The sequence below is a fragment of the Rhinopithecus roxellana genome, chromosome 10, assembly GCF_007565055.1.
Source record: "Rhinopithecus roxellana isolate Shanxi Qingling chromosome 10, ASM756505v1, whole genome shotgun sequence".
NCBI classification, from domain to species: Eukaryota; Metazoa; Chordata; class Mammalia; order Primates; family Cercopithecidae; genus Rhinopithecus; species Rhinopithecus roxellana.
Genome location: NC_044558.1, coordinates 85,449,526 through 85,471,481, shown reverse-complemented (window position 1 = coordinate 85,471,481; position 21,956 = coordinate 85,449,526). Strand labels below are relative to the sequence as shown.

General features: G+C 55.9%; 1 protein-coding gene across 11 annotated transcripts in view; it reads right to left on the bottom strand.

The window, feature by feature from the left end:
• PXN (paxillin) overlaps positions 1-21,956 on the bottom strand; it is a 59,858-nt gene that overhangs the window by 2,643 nt on the left and 35,259 nt on the right. For 6 of the 11 annotated variants that reach the window (XM_030938797.1, XM_030938799.1, XM_030938800.1 and 3 more), the window contains 10 exons: positions 11,601-11,827; positions 11,169-11,284; positions 10,625-10,761; positions 10,311-10,512; positions 9,391-9,526; positions 3,377-3,478; positions 2,922-3,092; positions 2,646-2,819; positions 1,347-1,428; positions 1,054-1,202 (listed from right to left, as the gene is read on the bottom strand). In XM_030938797.1, the coding sequence (XP_030794657.1) occupies positions 1,054-1,202; positions 1,347-1,428; positions 2,646-2,819; positions 2,922-3,092; positions 3,377-3,478; positions 9,391-9,526; positions 10,311-10,512; positions 10,625-10,761; positions 11,169-11,284; positions 11,601-11,827 (1,496 nt within the window). Of the gene's footprint in view, positions 1-1,053; positions 1,203-1,346; positions 1,429-2,645; positions 2,820-2,921; positions 3,093-3,376; positions 3,479-4,080; positions 4,921-6,959; positions 9,352-9,390; positions 9,527-10,310; positions 10,513-10,624; positions 10,762-11,168; positions 11,285-11,600; positions 11,828-21,956 lie in introns of those variants that run through there. The other 5 variants (XM_030938798.1, XM_030938796.1, XM_030938795.1 and 2 more) reach the window with 4 other exon arrangements.

The following is a 21,956-nucleotide window of genomic DNA, read 5'->3' as shown; positions in this document are numbered from 1 at the left end:
GCCTCCCAAAGTGCTGGGATTACAGGCTTGAGCCCCCGCGCCTGGCCTGCGCTGGGATTCTTTAATTCTTCCAACAGGGGAGGCAACTGAAGCACACAGGTGAAGTGACTTGCCCAGGATCATGCGGCTACTGAGTTCACAGCCTGGATTCATACACAGGTCTGACTCCTGAGCACTTAGCCAGGTGGCTGCAACAGTGTTCCCAGAAACACAGGTGTGACACTGGTGTGTGGTCAAACTCTGCATCCTAGATTCTCATTGGAGGTTCACATCACATATAGGTAGAAAAGGCTCTGAGAGGGGCCGGGCACGGTGGCTCACACCTGTAATCCCAGCACTTTGGGAGGCCAAGGGGGGGGCGCGGATCACCTGAGGTCAAGAGTTCAAGACCAGCCTGGCCAACATGGTGAAACCCCATCTCTACTGAAAATACAAAAAATTAGCCAGGCATGGTGGCGCATGCCTGTAATCCCAGCTACTTGGGAGCCTGAGGTGGGAGAATCACTGGAACCCAGGAGGTGGAGGTTGCAGTGAGCCAAGATCGCGCCACTGCGCTCCAGTCTGGGCAACAGAGTGAGACTCCGTCTACAAAAAAAAAAAAAAAAAAAAGAAAGACAAGACAAGGCTCTGAGAAGTCCTGCAGGGACAGTGTTTCCCAAACTCATTTGGTCACAGAGCCCTTGTTGAATCCCTAGTAACCTCTGTGGGGCCCCCAGAATGCAGTGGTTTTGGAAACCACGGCCCACTTCTGTCGAGTCTGCTAAATACTTGCATTATCTCATTTAATTCTCACATACTCACCTCCCAAATAGGAGTGGCCCAGGGCTGCTGCACAGGGCTGGACTGGGGGACATGTCTACCTTGCTCCTGGTTTGTCCCAGCCTCAGTACAAACCCTGGCCCTGGACTGGAGAAAGGAGACCCCCTGCCTGCTCCCCCCATTAATAACCCAAAAGGAGGCCTCTGAGTTGGGTCCAGAGAGCACAATGAGCAAGACCCCTCTCTCCCCACTGCCTGCTCCTAGCCCCTCCAGATGCGTTCAGGGGCTCCTTACCCGGCACACAAAGCACTCAGGATGCCACAGCGTGTTAAGGGCCGAGATATAGTTCTCCAGGATGGCCCGGGCGCAGCCGCCACACTTGGGTGCGAACATGTCGAAGTAGTCCTTGCGGCAGTAGGCCTTGCCGTCCTTCTCGTGGAACCCTGGGGAGTGGGGGTTTTGGAGGCACAGTTCATTCCGGCTCCAGAAGTGGAGCCACTCTGACTCCAACCTCAGCAGCGTCTCCCACCCCCACCTCCCCGGCCCTCCTGAGAGGTGGCGAGTCAGTCCGCTGGTCCAGCCCGTACCTTCAGGACCGAAGAAGGCTCCACACTGGGCACAGAAGAAGTGTTCAGGGTGCCACGTCCGGTCAAGGGCTGTCACCACTTTCTGTGAAAGCCAAGTGTGGGATCAAGACTGAGCTCCACCCCACTGGGCAGATCTCACAACTGAGATGCCCAGCAAGGCTGCCTTCCACCCGTAGCTCATAGCCACAGACAGAGCGAAACACTCCCAACATGGGGGTCTCTCCTTTTTTTTTTTTTTTTTTTTTTTTTTGAGACGGAGTCTCGCTCTGTCGCCCGGGCTGGAGTGCAGTGGCCGGATCTCAGCTCACTGCAAGCTCCGCCTCCCGGGTTTACGCCATTCTCCTGCCTCAGCCTCCCGAGTAGCTGGGACTACAGGCGCCCGCCACCTCACCCGGCTAGTTTTTTGTATTTTTTTTTTTTTTTTTTTTGAGACGGAGTCTTGCTCTGCCGCCCAGGCTGGAGTGCAGTGGCCAGCTCTCAGCTCACTGCAAGCTCCGCCTCCCGGGTTCACGCCATTCTCCTGTCTCAGCCTCCCCAGTAGCTGGGACTACAGGCGCCTGCCTCGTCGCCCGGCTAGTTTTTTGTATTTTTTAGTAGAGACGGGGTTTCACCATATTAGCCAGGATGGTCTCGATCTCCTGACCTCGTGATCCGCCCGTCTCGGCCTCCCAAAGTGCTGGGATTACAGGCTTGAGCCACCGCGCCCGGCCGTTTTTTGTATTTTTTTTAGTAGAGACGGGGTTTCACCATGTTAGCCAAGATGGTCTCGATCTTCTGACCTCGTGATCCGCCCGTCTCGGCCTCCCAAAGCGCTGGGATTACAGGCTTGAGCCACCGCGCCCGGCCGGGGGGTCTCTCCTAACTGTGCTGTGAACGAATCTAAGAATTCAGAGTTACTGAGGATGGGACGAGCCAGACACACACCCTCTCTAATCCTCACCCCAAGCAGAGGGCACAAGTTCTACTGTGACTCCCATTTTATAAGTGAAGAAACATAGGCTCAGAGAGGCCAGGCATTTCCTAAGTTCACGGAGTGGGAGAGTGAGGCCTCTGGCATCCAGCTCCATTTCTGTCCTCAGGGCTCCTGAGTCCTGGGACCTTCCGGGAGTCTCCAGAGAAGGGAAGCGAGATGGGAAGTGAGGGGAGGTGGGGCTGCCTGATGCACATCAGGACAGGCTGTGGTTCAGGTGTGGGTGTGAGTCCAGCCGCACTGTTCCCTAGCCCTGAGAGTCTCCCATGACACCCCCTGAACCCTCAGAGGGCTGCAGTGAAGCTGGAATGAGTCGATAAGGAACTCACATCCAGGATGGGGCCGTTGCAGTAGTAGCAGCGCGGGGAGAAGAGGTTGTGGTAGTCCTTTTCACAGTAGGGCTGCCCATCCCGCTCGAAGAAGTTCCGGGATCCGATCTCCTCCTGGCAGTGGGTGCAGACGAAGTGCTCGGGGTGCCACGTCTTCCCCATGGCGGTCACAACCTGAGGAGGAGATGAATGTTGTCCAGGGCCGAGGCCAGCCCCGGAGCACCCCCACCCCTGCAGGGGTCCACTGGCCACACCCCACCCACTCCCCCTCATCACCTGCCCCGCGATGGGCTTCTTGCAGGCCCCGCAGACTCCTTTGGCGACCGTGGCAACCCCCAGCTTGTTGAGGTCGGACTGCAGGCTCCCCAGCATGCTGTCTAGCTGGCTCCCGGGTTTCGGGGGCCCCCCAGGGGGCGAGCTGCTCCCTGTCTTCCCCTGGGCCATGAACTGTGGAGACAGGGAGGGGCTGGTCAAGAGTCTTGAGGCTCGGGGTACGGTGTCTGGCAGCACAAGGATGGGGGTACTTTTCTCCCTCCTGAACAGATGAGCTGATGGAGACAAGAAGTACAACCTCCTCCAGGGGCCAGGAGCCCTAAAGTGGGAGTGACATCAGCAGGACTCATGGTCGGAAGGGCCCACTGGGGTCAGAAAGGCTCAGGGCACCCAGCAGGCACGGCCAAGCCCAGGGAGAGCACGACACGCAGGACACCCAGCCCAGCCTTGGCACTGACCCCTCCCTCGTCCTGCCCTCCGGGGCTGCTCCGCCCGCTGTCCCGAGGCCAGCCAGCCGCCCAGCACCGCTCCCCATCCGCTCTTTGCTCCAGGCCCTGGATCTTAGATAGGGGAAGAGATGAGGATAAGAAATCTTTTTTAAAAATTAAAGAACGAATACGGGACCTTGTCACTGGACTAAAAGGGAATCTAGGATGAGATCTGAGGGTTTCTCCCCCACTGGCAGGACCAAAATTGGGGAAAAAAATCTGGAGAAAAAGAGCCCTGAGAGAGAGGCCCAGGGAGAAAGGAAGGAGGACAGGGAGGGGAGTCGACCAAAGGCAGAGGACATGGCAAGGGGAGGTGGCCAGACTCAGTGAGGAGGCCTCACCGGGCACTGGGCCTGGGGGCTGGAAGGGAGGAGATAGGTTTCTGGTCTCCTTCTGGAGTGGCTTCCTTCCTCGATGTGAGCCCAGGGCAGTACCAAGGACCAGTCGAGGAAGGAGCAGACACAGGCGAACCCACAGGAAAGCAAGAGGGCGGCAGACCTTCCAAGTAGGGGAATACCAGGGTCAAGGTTTAAGGCAGGACTGTGGTTACTGTGCTGGGGCTGGTGGATGGAAGGATGGAGGGTATCTGAGTGTGTATATGTGTGTGTGCAGAGTGGGGGAGGCTCAGGCATTAGGACAGGGGACAGAAAGGGAGGGGCTCCTTTAAGGCCTGCCTGCATCGGGGGGAAGAGCGGGTCCTCATCGGTCTGGCAGCCCACGGACCTCAGGGTGTGGGATGCAGGAGTGGAAAGGGTGGGGCCCTGCACCCCCTCATCATGGGGCTCTTCCCCTGCACTCTGGACCTCAGAAGAACCACAGGTGTAAGCTGAGGGCCCCAGAGGGGAGGAAGTGGGCAGGCTGGGCAGGGGAGAAGAGCTGCTGGCCGCGGCGTCTGTGTGATGCTGGAGCAAAGGGACAGAAGGAGAAGCCAGGACAGAGATGGTTCTTCTCAGGGGAATGGGAGAGCCAGGAGGGAAGACAACCTGGGGAAAAGAAAGGAGGGACAGCGATGAGGAAGAAATCGCCAGCTCAGCCCACGGGGGTGGGGGGACCTCCCCAGGCTTCCCCTGGGCCTTCCCACTCTGCACCAAGAGTGGGGCCAGTCTTCCAAGGTCACAGGAGGCAAGAAACTCCCACCCTCCCCAGATCTCCCCTCCAGCCAGCACTGAGGCCAGAAGAACCTGGACCCCAGGTGCTTGGCTCTCGCCCAGCCCCAGCCCTAGGCATCTTCTTGCCACCTTCTCTACAAGTTGCCCCCCGGCCCGCTTCCCACGTGGCTGCACGGTGATGACGATGCCCTCGGTCAGCCAGTCCTGGGCAGAGGGCCCTGCTGCCTCCGCCGGCTCCTCTGCCTCAGGCTGGATGCCCAGCCGCCCCTGCAGCTCCGCGATGAGCTGCTCCTGGGATGGGGTCCTGCTCAGGGTGGCAGGGTCCAGCCGGCGGCGAGGGGAGGGCTCCCGGGACATGGGGTGTGCGTGGCCCGTCTCCCGGCTCCTCCTGATCACAGATCGGATCTGGGGGGGGGGGGGAGGCTGTCACCGTCCCACTCCGAGCTTGCACACACTGCTCAGGCCACACTCAGATGCCTCAGGAGAGGCAGCACAGAAGAAAACCATCAAAGAGCCAAGCAGAGGTGGGTGGAGGCACGTGGGGGGCAGATCGGACGGGCTCCAGGAGCACAGGCTGCCAGGGAGACCTCTGAGCCAGCATTTACCTCCAAGTTGGCCACTGACCTTGGGCAAGACACTTAAGTGCCGTGGGCCTCAGCTTCCCCTTCCTTAAAATGGAACCACAGGATTTTCTTAGCTTACCACACAGGGTTTGCGCAAGAATTATTCCAGAGGATGTAAGTGCATGCCCTTGACAAGGCATACGGCTTTTTCTTTCTTTCTTTCTTTTTAATTGATAATAGAAAAAGTCTTTCCTTCCAAGAACTTTTTTTGGGGGTACGGAGTCTCACTGTGTTGCCCAGGCTGGAGTGCAGCGGCACGATCTGGGCTCACTGCAACCTCCGCCTCCTGGGTTTAAGAGATTCTCCTGCCTCAGCCTCCTGAGTAGCTGGGATTAAAGGCACATACCACCACGCCTGGCTAATATTTTCTTTTTTTAGTAGAGACGGGGTTTCACCATGTTGGTTAGGGTGGTCTGAAACTCCTAACCTCGTGATCCACCTGCCTTGGCCTCCCAAAGTGCTGGGATTACAGGAGTGAGCCGCCGTGGCTCAGCTGGCCAGGAACTTTTTTAACTAGTTTTTTTTTTCTTATTTATATTATTATGCTAATATTACACTTATATTACGCTATTATACTTGTTGGTAGTGTTTTGAGGGGTTTTGATTATTTCGTTTTGTTTTCCAAAGAGGCATAAAGCTTGGGGGATTTGGGTTATTTTATTTTTGGTTTTTTTTTGAGACAGTGTCTTGCTCTGTTGCTCAGGCTGAGTGCAGTGGTGCGATCACAACTCACTGCAGCCCCAAACTCCTGGGCTCAAGTGATCCTCCTGTTTTAGCCTTCCCCGCAGCTGGGACTATAGGCATGAGCCACCACACCCAGCTAATTTTTAATTTTTTTTGTAGAGACAGGGTTTCGCTGTGTTGCCTAGGCTTGTCTCAAACTCCTGGGCTCAAGCGATCCTCTTGCCTCAGCCTCCCAAAGTTCTGAGATTACAGGCATAAGCCACTGTGCCTGGGTGGGGCATAAAGTTTTTTCTTTTTCTCTTTTTTTGTTTTTTGAGACCGAGTTTTGCTCTTGTTGCCCAGGCTGGAGTGCAATGGCGCAATCTTGGCTCACCGCAACCTCCATCATCCGAGTTTAAGCGATTCTCCTGCCTCAGCCTCCCGAGTAGCTGGGATTACAGGCATGTGCCACCATGCCCAGCTAATTTTTTTGTATTTTTAGTAGAGACAGGGTTTCTCCATGTTGGTCAGGCTGGTCTCGAACTCCCGACCTCAGGTGATCCACCTGCCTCGGCTTCCCAAAGTTCTGGGATTACAGGCGTGAGCCACCACGCCCGGCCCGGCATAAAGTTTTAATTAAGTTAAAAGCAAGTAATAAAACTACTGTCAGCCATGGCCTATTGAGGGACCACATGCTGTGTTCTAAATACTTTCCAGGAATTATCTCATTTAGGTCTCTGGACAATCTTGATGGAAATGGCCTATTTACTCCCCACTTTACAGATGAGAAAACTGAGGCTGAGGGAGGGGGTTGCCCAAGGTCACAGAGGTAGCAAGTGTTAGAGATGTGGTTTGGATCTAGGTCTATCTGGTTCCAAAGTCCATGCTTCTAACCATTTCACCACATCAGAATGTCAAGGCTAGCTCATCTGAAAGGAAAAAGCCTTAACAAAGCAAGAGGTGTGTTGACGCTATGAGAAATGCCGGGTCCACAGAGCCCACTGCCGAGTGCTGACTGTCAGGTCTGGTCACAGTGTCTCAAATTTTCTGCCCAAGCAGACACGTGCAGAGCGGGAGGCTGCATGCAGTTAGCGAGGAGCGGCCCACACTCAGACCCGCCAAGGGCCATGCCCAGCAGCCATGCGAGCTGGCGCCTGCCTGGCCAGAGGTGGAAATCCTCTCCGTGATGCTGGGTGTGCTCGTGGCCATGGCACATGGAAGCTCTGGCTGTTCCTTCCCGGCCTGGGTGGCAGCTTCGGTGGTGCCCTCTGGGCTCCTTGGGGTTTCAGGTCCCTGGGTTGGCCTGGCCACGCTTCCCCTCTCAGTCATCTTTGCACCTAGCTGCTCCATGGTAACTGAGGCAGGGGAGCTGCTTCCCAGCCTCCCTGGCTCTGGCCTTGGCCTCTCCTGCTGTAGGCCGTGTTCCTCCGTGAGAGTCCAGGTATCTGGGAAGACAGCCTGCCGGTCCACTGCCATTATAGCTGGCTCTATTACTTCTTGGAAGCTTCGAGCAGCTCCAGAGGGCGGCATTCTCTCAGGCCTGAATACCTCTGAAGCCCATGGCTGCTCCCTTGTGGCAGCCAAGGCCTCCTCTGGGCACGAAGGGCTGGCTGGTGGCCCCTGGGGCTCCCCAGGCTCTTGGGGACCTATGCTCCCAGCATAGGGTACAGTGTGGCAGCGGGGAGCCCCAGAGAGCTCACGTGTGAGGGTCAGCAGGTGCCTCCAATCTCGACCCTGGCTCTCTGTGCCCACTGCCCACAAAGAACCCTCCACAGAGGGAGACCTTGAGTTGAGGGTATCAGGCATCACCCCAAGACCAGCCAAATCAAGCCAGCTGGGGGCCACAGGAGGTAGAAGGCCTCGTCCACTCTGCTCAGTACAAGGGAACTCTGGAGTGCGGCCCTGGCCTCGAGGGGAGGGTTTAGTGGTGGGTGGCAGGAATACAGATGGTATGGGAGGAGGAGAAGGAGGAAGGGAGCAGTATGAGGATGGAGCAGAGCTGGGCAGCAGCCCCGGGGCACTCAGAGCCACAGTGGAGGAGCTGGTCTGGAGGAGGAGAGAGAAAGGCAGAGGGGAGAAGAGAGAGAGAGAGAGAGAGAGATGAGGGGAGTGAGGATGGCTGTGTCCTGCAGGCGGTGGGCTCGGCCTTAGGGCTAACCAAGGTGGCTGCAAAGCTGACGCACAGGACTGACCCTTGAAAGAGACCCAGATCCCAAAAAGGCTTCCCTGGGCTTCGCATGCTTAGCCCTTATCAAACCCAAGCAAGAGAAAGCAGCCACCGAGTCATGCCTGTGGGGCCACCCCGGGAGGGTATGAGAAAGAAAAGACCATGGTGAGGTGGACAAATGGGGAGCCAGGTGGCTAGGGAAGACAGCCCCAGGCACAAATGGAGGAAGAGCCAGCCCTGGGGGGCTGCTAAGCCCGCCTCGGATGCTGGCCCAGCTGGGCCATGTCCCTCCGGACAATCCCAGCTTTCCTCCACCCCGAGTCCTCTACGTCTTCCAAGTCCTTGCTCCAGGGATCTGACTAAAACCACTGCTGCTTCTGGCATCAGGACACAGGCTGTCTGAGAAAACGGCAGTCTTACAAGCACCGGGGCACAGCTCCCTCAGGCCAGGCCCTGAATCCAACTTCCTTGCTTCTGACTACGGCGGCTCAGAACCACTGGCCTGGAGCTAGAACTACAGCACGCAAGGGTCACAGGGCCAGGCTCAACCTTCCACCCCAGCCACACTCCCATCTCCCACCATGTAACCTCAACTGGAGGGAGGCTAGGAGGCACCATCAAGGCCAAGGGTGCACGGACCGCTCACTCCCCTCTCATATTCCCTAGGTCATGCCCCAAAGGTCTCCAGCTGACCCACGTGGAAGTGTGAAGTCAGCAACTGCTGGTGAGTTCTGTCAGTATCAATCCCCATGGAAACACTGTATCCTCTAAATTAAACATCCCAGGCCTGGCAGGACTGGGGAGACCCAGCAAGGGAGGGGAAGGGCAGGTACCTTGTGCAAGGCTGGCCCCATGGTTTCCCACAGACATGCTCGTGGGAACTCAGAGGCCCTGGAGGGCGAGAGGGAAGGATGGGAGAAGGGTAGCGAGGGAGGCTTGTGGATTCAGGAGCAGAGGCAGAAAGAAAGAGGATGTGTTGAGGACAGCTAGCGTGGGAGATGGGGCTCCAGGGCAAATGACCTCCCAGGCACAGGCTCCCAAGTCCCACATGGCCCAGCACAGAATGCCCTCCCCCACCAAGAGCAGCCATCAACACAAGGTTCTTTGTCCCAGCGTCCCAGCCTCCTGATCCCCTTGACCTGAGTGGCTGGGAGCACCCAGGGAGGAAGGAATGTCCCAGCTGAGCACTTCTCCAGCTTGTCTGCCTTCACTGGCTACTGCAATCCTCAGGCAGGCTCACCCGGCCCTCCCTCCCCTATCTCTTGGCATCACAGCAAGGCCAGGGCATGACAGGGTCCCTGGCTCAGGGGCAAGGCACCCAAACACTGAGGTACCAAGGTCTAGCTACCCACACTGAGGTAAGGGAGGAGAAGGATGAGGGAGGGGCAGCAGGGCAGGGAAGATGGAGGGTTCACAGGGCACCTTGAAATCCGACAGCGAAGCCATCAGCTCGTCCAGCTCCCTGGTGGCAGAGGAGGCTGAGATGCGCGTCTGCTGCTGGGTGGAGGTGACGCGCTGCGGGCTGCTCATCTCGCCCTGGTTCACAGTGATGGCAGGGCTGCAGGTGGGGATGGCATCAGTGGGGAGCCCAAAGTCAGCCCCACACTTCCCAGGGATCAAATCAATCCCTCAGCTCGGACACTGGGGTCTCACCATCCCCACGCCCAGGGAGGCCCACCAGCTCCCAGTCTCTCCTGGGGACCCATCATTGGGTCAGAAGAAAGGGCAGCTCAATGGCACCAGGAAGTGCCAGGAAGACTCCTCTAGCCCCCAGCCCAAGTGAAAGGTGGCCTGTGAAACAAGCCCAAGAGCCCTGTGTTTCCTCCACAACACCAGACGTGGAGGTGAGGCTACTGCAGTAACACAACGGCACTGGTAAGAACTCGCGTGTTAGGCACTCACCATGTGCGCCACGCACTGCACACCAGAAACCATTCTAAGTGCTTTACATGGATTACTGGTTCTCACCCTTACTGAGGTAGGTGGTCTTATTCCAGTGATCCCATAAGCTTTTGTCCCATTTTACAGATGGGAAAACTAAGGCTAGAGAGCTGACAGTCAGAGCCAAGAAGTGAAACCCTACTGTGTGGCCCCAAAGCCTGTGCTAAGAGCTGCTAAGCTTCAGGCGCCCTCGGCGTGCACAGTATCTGTCCTTTCTGACTGATAGTGACTGGCTGAAGGCAGGGATGGTGTCCATGAGACTCTCCACTATCCCCCCAGTGCCTGGCAAACGGCAGACACTGGCGTGAATGGGTGATACCAGGGCTGAGGGGACAGACACTGGACCCGGGGCAGGCTGGGCCAGCCCTTCCCCACCTGGAGAGAGCCCAGTGGGTACTCACACGGGGCTGGGCACAGAGCTCTCCAGTTCATCCAAGAGACTCTCCACGCTGGGCCGCACGTCCTCCAGGCCCCGGCCCCCATTCCGCTTAGGCTTCTCTTTCGTCAGGGGCCCAGCTTTGCCTCCCAGGGGGCTGTTAGTCTCTGGGACACCATAGTGGGAGCTCAGGGCCCCAGGAAGCGGGGGGCTTGAGTTGGCCTCATCTTGCAGAGAGGAGAGAAAAAGGCTGCTCAGCCCTTGAGCCCTCCTGGGATCTAGAGGTCAGCAGGTAGGCCCTGGGCCCTGGTAGACCCTGCCCCAGGGACCTGGTCCTACCTGCAGGGAAGCCTGGTGGGTTATGCTGCACAGCATTCAGTTCCAGCAGCAGGCGGTCGAGTTCAGAAAGGTTGCTGCCCAGGGACGTGCTCATTACGGTGGGTGAAGGCTCAGCTGATTTCTGCTTGTTGGGGAAGCTTTGAGAGGCAAAGGAAAGAAGACAGTGAGAGATGCTCTCTGGCTTTGTACTGGCTTGGCAGTTCCCAAATTCCCAAGGAGAACAAGGCAGAGGAGATGTGAAGTCTTCCCCCACAAGAGGACAGAGGGTAGGGAAGGGACTAGTAAGAAGAGGGGAGGAAGGAAGTCTTGCTTCAGTTCCTCAGGTACACAGAGATGCTGTGACAGCCCAGAATGTCCACGGCATGGAGATGGCACTGATGAGGCAGATGGGCCCATCGAGAGGCCTTCTGCAGCTTAAACCAGAAGAACCCCACAAGGCCCAGTCGCCATGCCTGCTCCTGGGCCTCCACTGCCTCCCACCCTGGCCAGGTCCCTGAGATTTCTAAGCAGGAGGAAAGGTGCCCTGGGCAGACGGGGGCAGTACCTGTAGACGTGCTCCTCCTCACCCACTCTGGAGCACGGAGAGCCAACGCTGTCCTGAGGGTTGGAGGCACTGTAAGTTTTGGCACTGGAGCCGTACACAGGTGATGAGGACTGAGGCTATGAGAAGGAGAACACTCAGAGGCTACCCCAAGGAGAGAAAAAGGAATGGGGCCAGGAGCAGCTCGAGTCACCCCCAGGAGGCCCCTGCCCACAGCCAGCCTCACCAGGGAATTTCCACAGTCAGGCCAGGAGACCTGTGATTAACCACTTGGTCACTGCCCCACTCACGTGGTGAGTAGAAAAAGCAGTGTCTGGTTGGGAAGGGTCGACTGCCCCAATTCCATTCCATCCCCTGGTTCCCTAAGTCCCTGCCAGGTAAGTTCCCTCTGTCCCCCAGCCTCCTCCACCTTTCCAGTCCCTGTCCCCGCCTCACCTGCTGGTGGATGAATCGGGAGCCACTGGGCTGCCACTGGTCTAAAGGGTCAAGGATTGTGCCATTGAGGGCCTCGCTGGACGGGGGTGGGGGGACGGGGGGTGGCACGGCAATCTCCTGGTATGTGTGGTTTCCAGTTGGGTATGAGTAGGGGGTCTCCTCCGACAAGAACACAGGCCGTTTGGAGATGTGGGAGGTGGTGGACTCCAAGTCCGCCAGCAGGGCGTCTGCAAAGAGAAGGCACAGGGAGCAGGTGAGAACCGGGATCCCGGGGACTCTCCCATGGCAGGGCCCTCCCTGCCTGCACCTCAAGAGTTAATGCCTTCTAGCACCTGCCCCACCCATGGGAGAAATGACCAGCCTCAGGACAGGAAGCGGACCAGCCTAACCAAGAGCCGGCTCCCAAAGCTGACTTCTTCTGGCCACCCAGGACTGAAGGTGCCCTATAGGCGGGCTCTGGGGCTGCCCCATGGGATCTCCTACCTCTGGGAGTCAGGCACCTGGTGCTGCGTTCCCTCCTGACAGGGCCGCGCAGCCGCGAGTGAGAAGTGCCTGCCTGGAACTCTGAATCTGCAGGGCAACGCGGAGAGAATGGGCGGGAGGGGCCCCACGTCACAGGGAGGGGCTCTGGCAGTGTCAGGCCCTCACTTGATTTCTAAGAGCTTAGGCTTTCTCAGCCCCCGACTGGAAGGGGCACACAGAATAGTCCCTGCCCTCCTGACCAGGTGGAAGCAGAAGCCCAGGCTCCAGGTTCCTCCTGAGGCTCCAGGCTTATGGGGTAAGGTGTGCAGGGAGGTGGGGGCTGGAGGGAGGCTGGTGCAGCGGTCCCTACCCGCTCAGTGAGCAGGGGGCAAGACTGCTCCGTTGGCTGTTTCTGCAGAAGTCTGGCAAGCAGCCCGACCCCAGAGGCTCCAGGCCCCCACTGTTCTGCTTTTAACAGCAGCAAAGGAGCCAAATCAGCCCTCCAGTGTAAGCTTCCATTGCCCTGGCACCTGGCAGCCAACAGGGGGCACTAGGTCTCCCCAGTCTCCAGAAAAGAAGGATATAGATAGAGGGGCAGGGGTAGGACCTGCTGACCCCCACCTCCTCCATCCCCTCCTGGGACCCTCAACAGCCCCACAGCTCAGACAGCCTGGCCCTAGATGCCACACCCTCATTCCTGCCCCGTTCACAACTTGCTCGCTCTCAGCTCCCTGGTAACCTGCTGGGTCCAGGGAGCTGACAGCTTGATCCCTAGCCCTCAGGATAATAAACATCTAAAAAGCAATGGCTGCGTTTATTGCCACTTATTAGTACCAGGCACACTGCTAGGCATTCTAGTGGCATGTACAAGGTCTCCGTTAATCCCCCTAATACCCCCTGTAGTTGGAATTCTGATTCTCCCCGCAGGGATGAATAAAGCTGGCTTGGAGAGGCAGAGGTCAGACATGTTTGCTCCGAATAACAAAGCCAGTGAGTGGCACAATTGTCTGACTCCTCAGAAGCCCCAAACCCCAAAAACCTGGCCTGTAAGAGGCCACTATGACTACCAGATGACGCCACACTTAAAGGGTTCAACTTCCTGAACGCTGGAAGCCCAAGCTGTGAGGCCTGCCAGTGTGATCCTTCCTTGTGGCCTTGCTCCTAGTCCCCCAACCTGTGTTCAGAGGAGGGAAGAGAGAAGCAAGGCCCTCACCCAGGGCCTTGGTTTATGGGGCCACACCTTCTCCCAGCTGCCTGTCCTGATCTCCTACCCTCAAGGCTGGCCACACCTACCCCTGGCTCCTGCCCAGATGGACGGAGGGGATGTCTGTTCCAAGGCCTAAGACCCCGGGTCTTGTCTCCTGACCTCCAAGGAAGGTCAGGTCCTACAGCCCGCCCCGCCCCTCCAGGTCCCATGGAGGAGGCCTGGCTTCCTGTCTCTAGCAAACCGGAACTAGAAGGAGTTGGCAGGTATCTAGGTAACAGCAGAAAAGGAACCAGTGTCCAGGCCAATCCCCACAGCCTCTCCAGCGCCACACCTGCCGTCCTGGCTTCACGCAGTGTTCTCATTTCCTCTGGGGCCAATCAGCAGTGGGCGGGTCCCTCTTTCTCCACCATGGGCAGGGCCAGCTAAGAAACTCCACAGGACTCCCCAGAGCAGGCAGTGAGTGCAACCCCAGTGGCAGCTGCCATCTTTGAAGGCCCACCGGGGCCAGGAACTTCACCTTTGTTACCTGCCACCCTCCTCACAATGCCACTAGCACAGATGGCATAACTGTGGTTCAGAGGCAGAGTCACATCCCACACTCCCACGGCTGGCTGAAGTGAGAATGCTGGACTCTGAACTCAGGTCTCTTGGACTCCAAACACCCAACAGAAGACAAATGGTCAGGCTTCCTTGTCAAACATTTTGAATCAGGGACTCCACCAAACGCCCGCTCCACCACAATGTGATTCTAAGCCTGGGCTTTTGGTTTATGGATTGGATTCTGGTTTACAATGTCAACAGGCTCTTGGGAGCACAGATCCCTAGGTTGGTGGAGTATTGGTGAGAGGATGCAGTCCTGGGGCACAGAGACAAAAGATCACTCATTCTGAGGTCGAGCCACACCTGAGTTCAAGCGCCAGCTCCCCTCTCTACTATCCATGCCACATGGCAAATCGCTTAACTTCTCAGGGCCTGTTTTCTCAGTAAGCTCTTGAATAACTCTGACCTCAAAGCACTGGTGTGAGGTTTATAAGGGCCAGCAGGTACACTGGAAGCTGCAAACATCAGCTGCAAATATCAGGCTCTCCAGACCCAAGTCACTCTGCAGGAGGAAGCTCCATAGCACAATGGAAGCTACAAACATCAGATCTGACTTGCTCTGTAAAATCCAGAATAAGGCCTTCCTCCAGGGAGAGCAGTGTAGATAGGATGCAAAGTACTGCCTTCTCCTGTCTCCTAAGTCTTTTCTGGGTAGAATACGAGCAAAACATGAAGACGGCAACCTTGAAAAGGAAAGGAAAGTAATAAAGGAATATTCGAAGTGCAGCACGTCCCACCCTGGGTAATACAGTGACAGCCTGTCTCTACAAACAATGTAAAAATTAGCTGGCTGTGGTGGCGCATGCCTATAGTCCCAGCTACTCAGGAGGCTGAGGTGAGAGGATCACTTGAGAACAGGAGTTGGAGATCAGCCTGGGCAACATAGTGAGACCCCATCTCTACAGAAAATTTAAAAATTAGCTGGATGTGGTGATAGGTGCCTGTAGTCCCAGTGACTCAGGAGGCTGAGGCAGGAGGACTGCTTGAGCCCAGGAGGTCAAGGCTACAGTGAGCTACAATTGCACCACTGCACTCTAGCTGGGGTGACAGAGACAGACTCTGTCTTAAAAAAAACAAGCAAACCATAGAGTGTAGACGTCAGGGAGAAAGCACATCATTATTCAGTTTCCTCCAAAGATTTGTCCATTTGACGGACAGAGAAAAACCCCAGCAAGTCCATCCACCAGCCACAGGGTCTCTGGTATGGCTTCCTCCTCTCTCTCAACCCTTCATCCTCACCTAGAGATTTGGACAGGCAAGAACTAGGCAAGAGGGGTAGGGGTTGGTGCCTCCAAACCCCCCACAAACTCCTCAAGAAAGAACCAGAAATATAGGAGGCAAGCCAACAGCAGACTCGTAGCTTTACTTTGGTTTCCAGTGGGTACAAATACCTGAGACTTCGCCATAGGCTGCAAAATGGTTAAGGGTCAAAGTCCCCTTGCAAGCTCAGCAAATGTCCCCTCTGGCTTGAGCGAACAGAGCCGGCAGACACTGCGCAGGAGTCCACTTGAAGGCAGAGCCCCATCGCAGCGGGGTCCCCCAGTGTCCAGCTCCAGCCTTTCCCTCCGCTCTAAATATTCCTTCTACTCATACCCCAAGGAAGGTGTCAGGCTACCCACTCTTCAGAGAAAATGGTACCCACTGAAACCATTCGAGACCAGGAATACACCCTCCCTTCCCACATGCAGGGAGGACAGGTTCCAGACACGCTGCTGGGAAGTAGTTGGGAGCCCTCATCCAAGCTAAGGAAGGCCTCAAACTTCCTAGGCATTACTCTACTAAGTTTCCAGGTCCAGGCTTGGGGCCCTCCAGACCCAAGTCACCCTGAAGGAGGAGGCTCTCTCTGGGGCTTCCCAACCACTTTCTGGAGCAAACGCACCCTGAATTCTGCAGGTTTTCTGTCTCTCTGGGCCAGCGAAAGTATGCAACATGAGGAGGTAGGCCAGGCTGTCTCGAGGCTGGGGGCGGGCTAGGTGCAAAGTCCCCAGCGAGCCATGGGCAAAGGCCATGGAGCTATGTCCTGGCTCCGCCGCAGCAAGGAAGGGGTGCAGTCTGTCTGCTGCTGCCCACCAGAGGGCACCATTGGCCCGTCAGCTTCCTGCCACTGGGAGTAACCAAAGGTAACCTCGTGCAATCTTGGAATTTTCTAGCAGGGGAAGACCGGGGAGCCCCTGGCCATGGGTGCAGTGGGGAAGTTTCAATCCTGAGAGAACAAGGCTGAGTTGGAGGAACACAGCAAGCTACTAGGAGGAACATAGGTGGCCTGGGTACACGCTATCACTTGAAGGCGCAACCCAAGGGTGACATGCAGGGCTCTGGAGAACCAGAGGGGTGCACGCCCTCGCTTCCAGGGCCCTGTGCAAATGCGGCACTGTGTGCGCCCCCATCTGTACCCCATGGCTGCACCTGGTCGGAGCAACAGCATGGAGCAGCTGCAGCTTTGGGCCGGGAGGCCGTCCTGGGGCAGGTGGCTGGGCAGAAGCAGCACACCACGGCCAGGCTGAGAGGAAGAGGCCCTTCCCCAGGCCTCAGCAACCAACTGAGCATAATCCTTACAGTGGGAGCCGCTGGCTGGAGCCGCATAATCCTCCAGTGGGAGCCGCTGGAGGGTTAAGGTGCAGACACCTTCAGCCCACTGCTCCGAGGAGGGGGGGACCGGTTCGCCTGCATTCCAGAGCAAGTGCTGCAGCTGCGCCCCTCACATTCCTGTACCCACCCAGGGGCTCAGGGTGGAAGGAAACCTGGGTCCCTTTGTACCTACAATGGGGATGTCCCCCAGACCGTGGCTTCTGACACATGGCACTCAATACCAGATTAAAGAGGATCAATGAAACCCTTCCGTCCCCACCCCCAACTGCAGCATAGAAACAAGCCAGGCTTCTTCCTCCTACCCAAGCCCCTGCCACTTCTTAGTGTGTGATAAAGACTGTCGAGACCAGAGGCCTGGAGCTGGACAGGTGCCAAGAGAGAGGAGATAAAGGTCCATCTCTCTGAGGGGGAGGGAGGACCCAGAGCGATTCCATTCTCTCCTCCCAGGCTCTGAGGATTTTCAGTGTTACAACGTGTACGGTGAATCCTGAGTCACCTGGACTCTGCTCAATGGCTGAATTGCTCAGAGAGGTTTAACTGCTTTTGTGCCTCAGTTTCCTTGTCTGCCCAATAGGAATTTCACCATTTTACTCACAGGATTGGGACTACATGAGAAAAACAGATATAAAGTGCTGACTTAGCACAGTGCCTGGAACAGAGCACACAGGAAATGGGAGTTGTTAAGTAGATACAAGCTTCTTCCCAGAGAGGTGTTGAGCCCTAGGAGGGAAAAGAAATCACCTCCCTGTCCCATACAATCCCTGAGGGCAAAGGGTGCTGCCCTCTATTCCCAGATCAGCAGGAAGCATGTGGGGCATGGAGCCAGCTTTTCCATCCCTTCTTGGAGTTTACAAGCTGCCCTGCCACACCAACCCCAGCGCCAGGGCCCCGTGGTCCCTGACCACCTTTGCCATTCTGGACTCCTCCACCAGCAGTTCCAGGCAGAACCCACCTTGTATTCTCGAGGCCACGGCCCCACCTTAGCACGCCTTGTATTTTCGAGGCCTGGCCCAGGAGAGGCCCACAGTAAGAACAAGGTATTTTCCAGCCACCTCACCCACCTTCTTCTGCAGGCCAATTTCACTCAGCTTTCATTGCCCCAGGCAGGGAGAAGCCAGTGCAGCTTCCTTAGGAGCTGACAAGCCGAAGGAAGGAGCAGCAAACACCACCCTGAAAGCTCCAGCACCAGCAGCAACCGGCTGCCATAGCACAGGGGCCTTCCCCGCAGCCCTGGGCCAGCTGTCCCTCCCTGCCATCTGATAGGAAACCCAGACTCCCAGAGAGAAAAGTCCCTGTCCTAGGGGGTCTGGGGAAGCCCAGTCTCATGGCTTGTCTATCCTGTTGGGTCCAGAACTCTGGACAAGGGAGGGTCCCAACTCCCTGATGACCACCTGGGCAGCCTTGGTAGCTCTGAGTGTCAGAGAAGCTGCGGCCTCCTTACAGTTGCCCACGCTCAGGGATATGAGCAGTGAGCGGGGCTTGGCCCTTCCTAAGGAAGGAGCTATGTAAACAGCAGGACCGGCTCAGGGATGGTCTCATCTCAGCCCCTTTGGTGAGACTCTTCCAGATTAGGAAGGAAAACAGAACGGGAAGGCGGGTCTCCCCCCTCCCCCAGCTCCAAGTTCCCCTCCCCTTCCCCAGCCCGGAGCACATGAGCAGTTAGAGCAGAGGTAATCTAATCCGCAGTGGGGTGCTTTCACTCGGTGAGTAAGTCCCCAGGAATGGTGAGCTGGGTATATTTATCCTGATAACCGTCCGTCCTCAGTAAGGGCCAATCCACAATTAGGCCAGATCCACTCTGCCCCACCCACCCCCAGCCCAGGGACCTAGGGCCTGGACGCTGACTAGGAACTCAGTCTCCTTGAGGGGTCTTCCCTGCCAATTTGGGTTCTTGTCAACTGTCTCCTCTCCAAGAATTAAGCTCCAGAGAGCAGCGGCCTTGTCAGTCTTGTTCGACGCCATATCCCCAGCAGCTAGAATGAATGGCTGAATGACAGAGGGGCTGTGAAGAGCAGGAGGATGGGGAAGCAGCAGTGAGCAGAACAAACAGCCAGTGCAGAGGAGGGGAGCTGGGATGCCCTGATCTCGGACCCAGTGGATCAGTGGGGGCCCCTCAGCGGATCCTCTAACCTCTCTGGATGTCTTCTCTATCAAGAAAATGGACAGAACCCAATTTGTCCCCATTCCTAGTAGCATGCTCTGAGGAGATAATGCGATTATGGGTGAGTATATAGCACCTTTGAGCTCTTCCGAGTTAGTCTAAATCCAAGATTCTGCTATTATTTGAATCCCAGACAGGAACTGCTCTCCTAAGAGGATGGATGAGAAACGATCAATACCATAGTGTCATGTAAATATTTAATAGCCATGCCTGGAGGTTACAAAGACTCAGCCACCAATTCTCCTCCGCTGACTCATACCTCACTCAACAGGAACTGCATTTTACCCTCACAGCCCTGAAGGAAGTGTGGGCTGGGGGGTGACACACAGGAAGCCAGGGGAGAAGGCCCGGGAGTCTTCCAGTCAGCCGCCAGGGGAGGAGGGGGTGGTCATTTGGATAAAGTGGCTTCCTACAGGCCTAGTTTAGGAGGGTGGCTTCCTGTGTGCTGACGAGCTCTTCCTTGCAGAGGCTGGCACAATATGAGTGTGCAGGCAGGCTGACTTTATTGGCTGCCTGGCTTGTACCCAAGGTCACAGGGCACAGGTAACCGGAGACCCGAGAGAATAAAGGCTGCAAGGCAACTCCAGCAGTCACCCTGAGCTCCAGGCAGAAGCCCAACTGTGCCAGGCCCATCTGCACCAGGCACCCACACAGGGCCCACCCGTCAGGCTCCTGGCTGCCGCCACTTCCCCATCAAATTGGGCTCCAGGACCTTAAGCAACAGCAAGTGAGACGAGGCTGAGGCCGCCCAGGTTGACTCTGAGCACTTGTATGCCTCTGCCCTGGGCTACAGGCACAGGAGTTCAGGCCAGGCTGGCCGAATACCAGAGTCCTTCTCTTCTTTTTTTCTTTTTTTGAGACAACTCTTGTTCTGTCACTCAGGCTAGAGGCCTGATCATAGCTCATTGCAGCCTAGAATTCTTGGGCTCGAGGGGTCTTCCTGCCTCAGCCTCCCGAGTAGCTAGGACTAAAAGCTTTTAAAAATTTTTTTGTAGAGACAGGGTCTTGCTATGTTGCCCAGGCTGGTCTTGAACTCCTGGCCTCAAGCCATCTTCCTGCCTGGGCCTTCCCAAAGTGCTGAGATTACAGACATGAGCTACCATGCCCGGCCCCAGAGCCTCTTTCATATTGTAAGAGACTCATCTCTCCTATCCAGAATCAGTGGGCCCCTCCCTCCTTCAGAGGTCCCAGAACATTGTGGACACATTTCATTGGTCAGATGTCATCCACCTCTTTAGGTCACCCAGAGATGCTAGACCTTTTAAGGTCAAGTCTAGGGCCCCATTCCAGGCCCAACTCACAGCTCCTTCAATGGGTAAAACCCAGATTTACATACAAAAAGCCTCAAACCCAGGAGACTCATGGGCTGGAAAGGTTCTTAGCTGTTCCAAATCTACTCCAACCCATTCCTGCAATCTGGGCTCTTCCAGGCAAGTTGATCTGTTGCAGAGCAGGGCGGCTCCTTGGGCCTCTCACCCCTGCTAATCACCAACAGAGGTTAGGAGGGGCTCAAAGTGAGTCATCATCCCACAGAGACCCGAACAAAAAGTTCAAAAGTTTGCCTGTTCCTGAGATGAGCTGCAGTTTTTTTTTGCGATGTTTGTGGATTTCATAGCATGTTACCCACTCTGTTAGTCGGGTTCTCACTAACCAGCCAGCACCTTCCCCTTTTTTCAGGCAGCAAGGTCATTTCCCTGAAGTCAGCTCTCACTTGCCTGACTTCCCCAGCTCTCTTTTCTAAGTCCCTTTAATAGCTCCCACATTTAGCTGGTCACCACGTCACATCAATTCTTCCCTCGCGGGGCCTCTCCCTGTCATCACTTGCCTTCCTTTCCTTTCATCACACACAGCCAGCCACTTGGACTAGCATCCGAATCCATGCTCAGTGCCTTCCTGAACTTGACTGCAGCCCCTTGCCCCCTGCCCAATCTAACCCTTCCTGCAGACACCATCGGCCCGAACTTCCTGGCACCCAGTCTTTTTGGGGCATGCCTCACACTTCACTCTGGCCTCTCCCACTAGACTACAGGCCCTCTGTGGGCAAGAACATCCTCCCGCTCCTGAATCCCCACAGCATGGATACCCTCAAAGGCCTCCTTTTTTTTTTTGAAATGGAATCTTGCTCTGTCAACCAGGCTGGAGTGCAGTGGCATGATCTCAGCTCACTGTAGCCTCTACCTCCTGGGTTCAAACAATCCTCCCGCCTCAGTCTCCCAAGTAGCTGGGACTACAGGTACACACCACACCCGGCTAATTTTTTTATTTTCTTAGTAGAGTTGAGGTTTCACATTGTTGGCCAGACTTGTCTCGAACTCCTGACTTCAAGTGATCCACCCGCCTTGGCATTCCAAAGTGCTGGGATTACAAGCATGAGCCACTGTGCCCAGCCCCCACAGGCTTCTTAGAGGGGCTTGAATGAATGTGTGCAGACCAAGGGGCAGAGTTATAATACTCACCCACTGTTGCCCTCTTTGCCTATAAAACAAGGTCAGAAACCCTGGGGATGGCATTCTGTTCTTAACCCTCTCAGAATACGGCCCCAAACTAACCTTCACTGCTTCCTTGGTCCCCCTCACTGCAGCCCACATCTCTAGCCAAATTGGGATCCCTGCTTCCCTTTTCGCCTGTGTGCCTTTCTTCACAATACTGAATGTGCCCCACCACTACCTCTATCATCTTTCACCTGGTTTGAGCCTCTCACACAAGGATATCCATACCCCCAGCGGACACAGGAAGCCACCTCAGGATAAAGCCAGAACACTTTGAGGATCAAATGTACTCAGGGGCAAGAAATGTAAATCATTGTCTTAAAACAAACAAGGCTACATTACGGAGTCAAATGCAAAATACAAGTGAAATTGTAAGGTAAAAAAAGAGGCTTCAAGGCCTGCATGGTGGTTTATGCTTGTAATCCTAGCACTTTGGGAGGCAGGGAGATTGCTTGAGGCCAGGAGTTCGAAACCACGTTGGCCAGGCCAAGGTGGTGAAACCTCATCTCTACTAAAAATACAAAACTTATCTGAGCATGGTGGTGCATGCCTGTAATCCCAGCCTCCTGGGAGGCTGAGGCAGGAGAACAGCTTAAACCCAGGAGGCAGAGGTTGCAGTGGACAGAGATTGCGCCACTGCACTCCAGCCTGGGTGACAGAGCAAGACTCTGTCTCAAAAAAAAAAAAAAAAAAAAAAAAACAGATAAGAGGACGTTTTGCACATGCTCATGCTCTTGGGGACTTTTAGCAAACAATTTTAAGCAGCACCACAAAGCCCCCACTGTCCACACATAAAACCACCCTGCCCGTATCACAGATTTGGCTGGTCTGGCATCACTGGGAGCTGG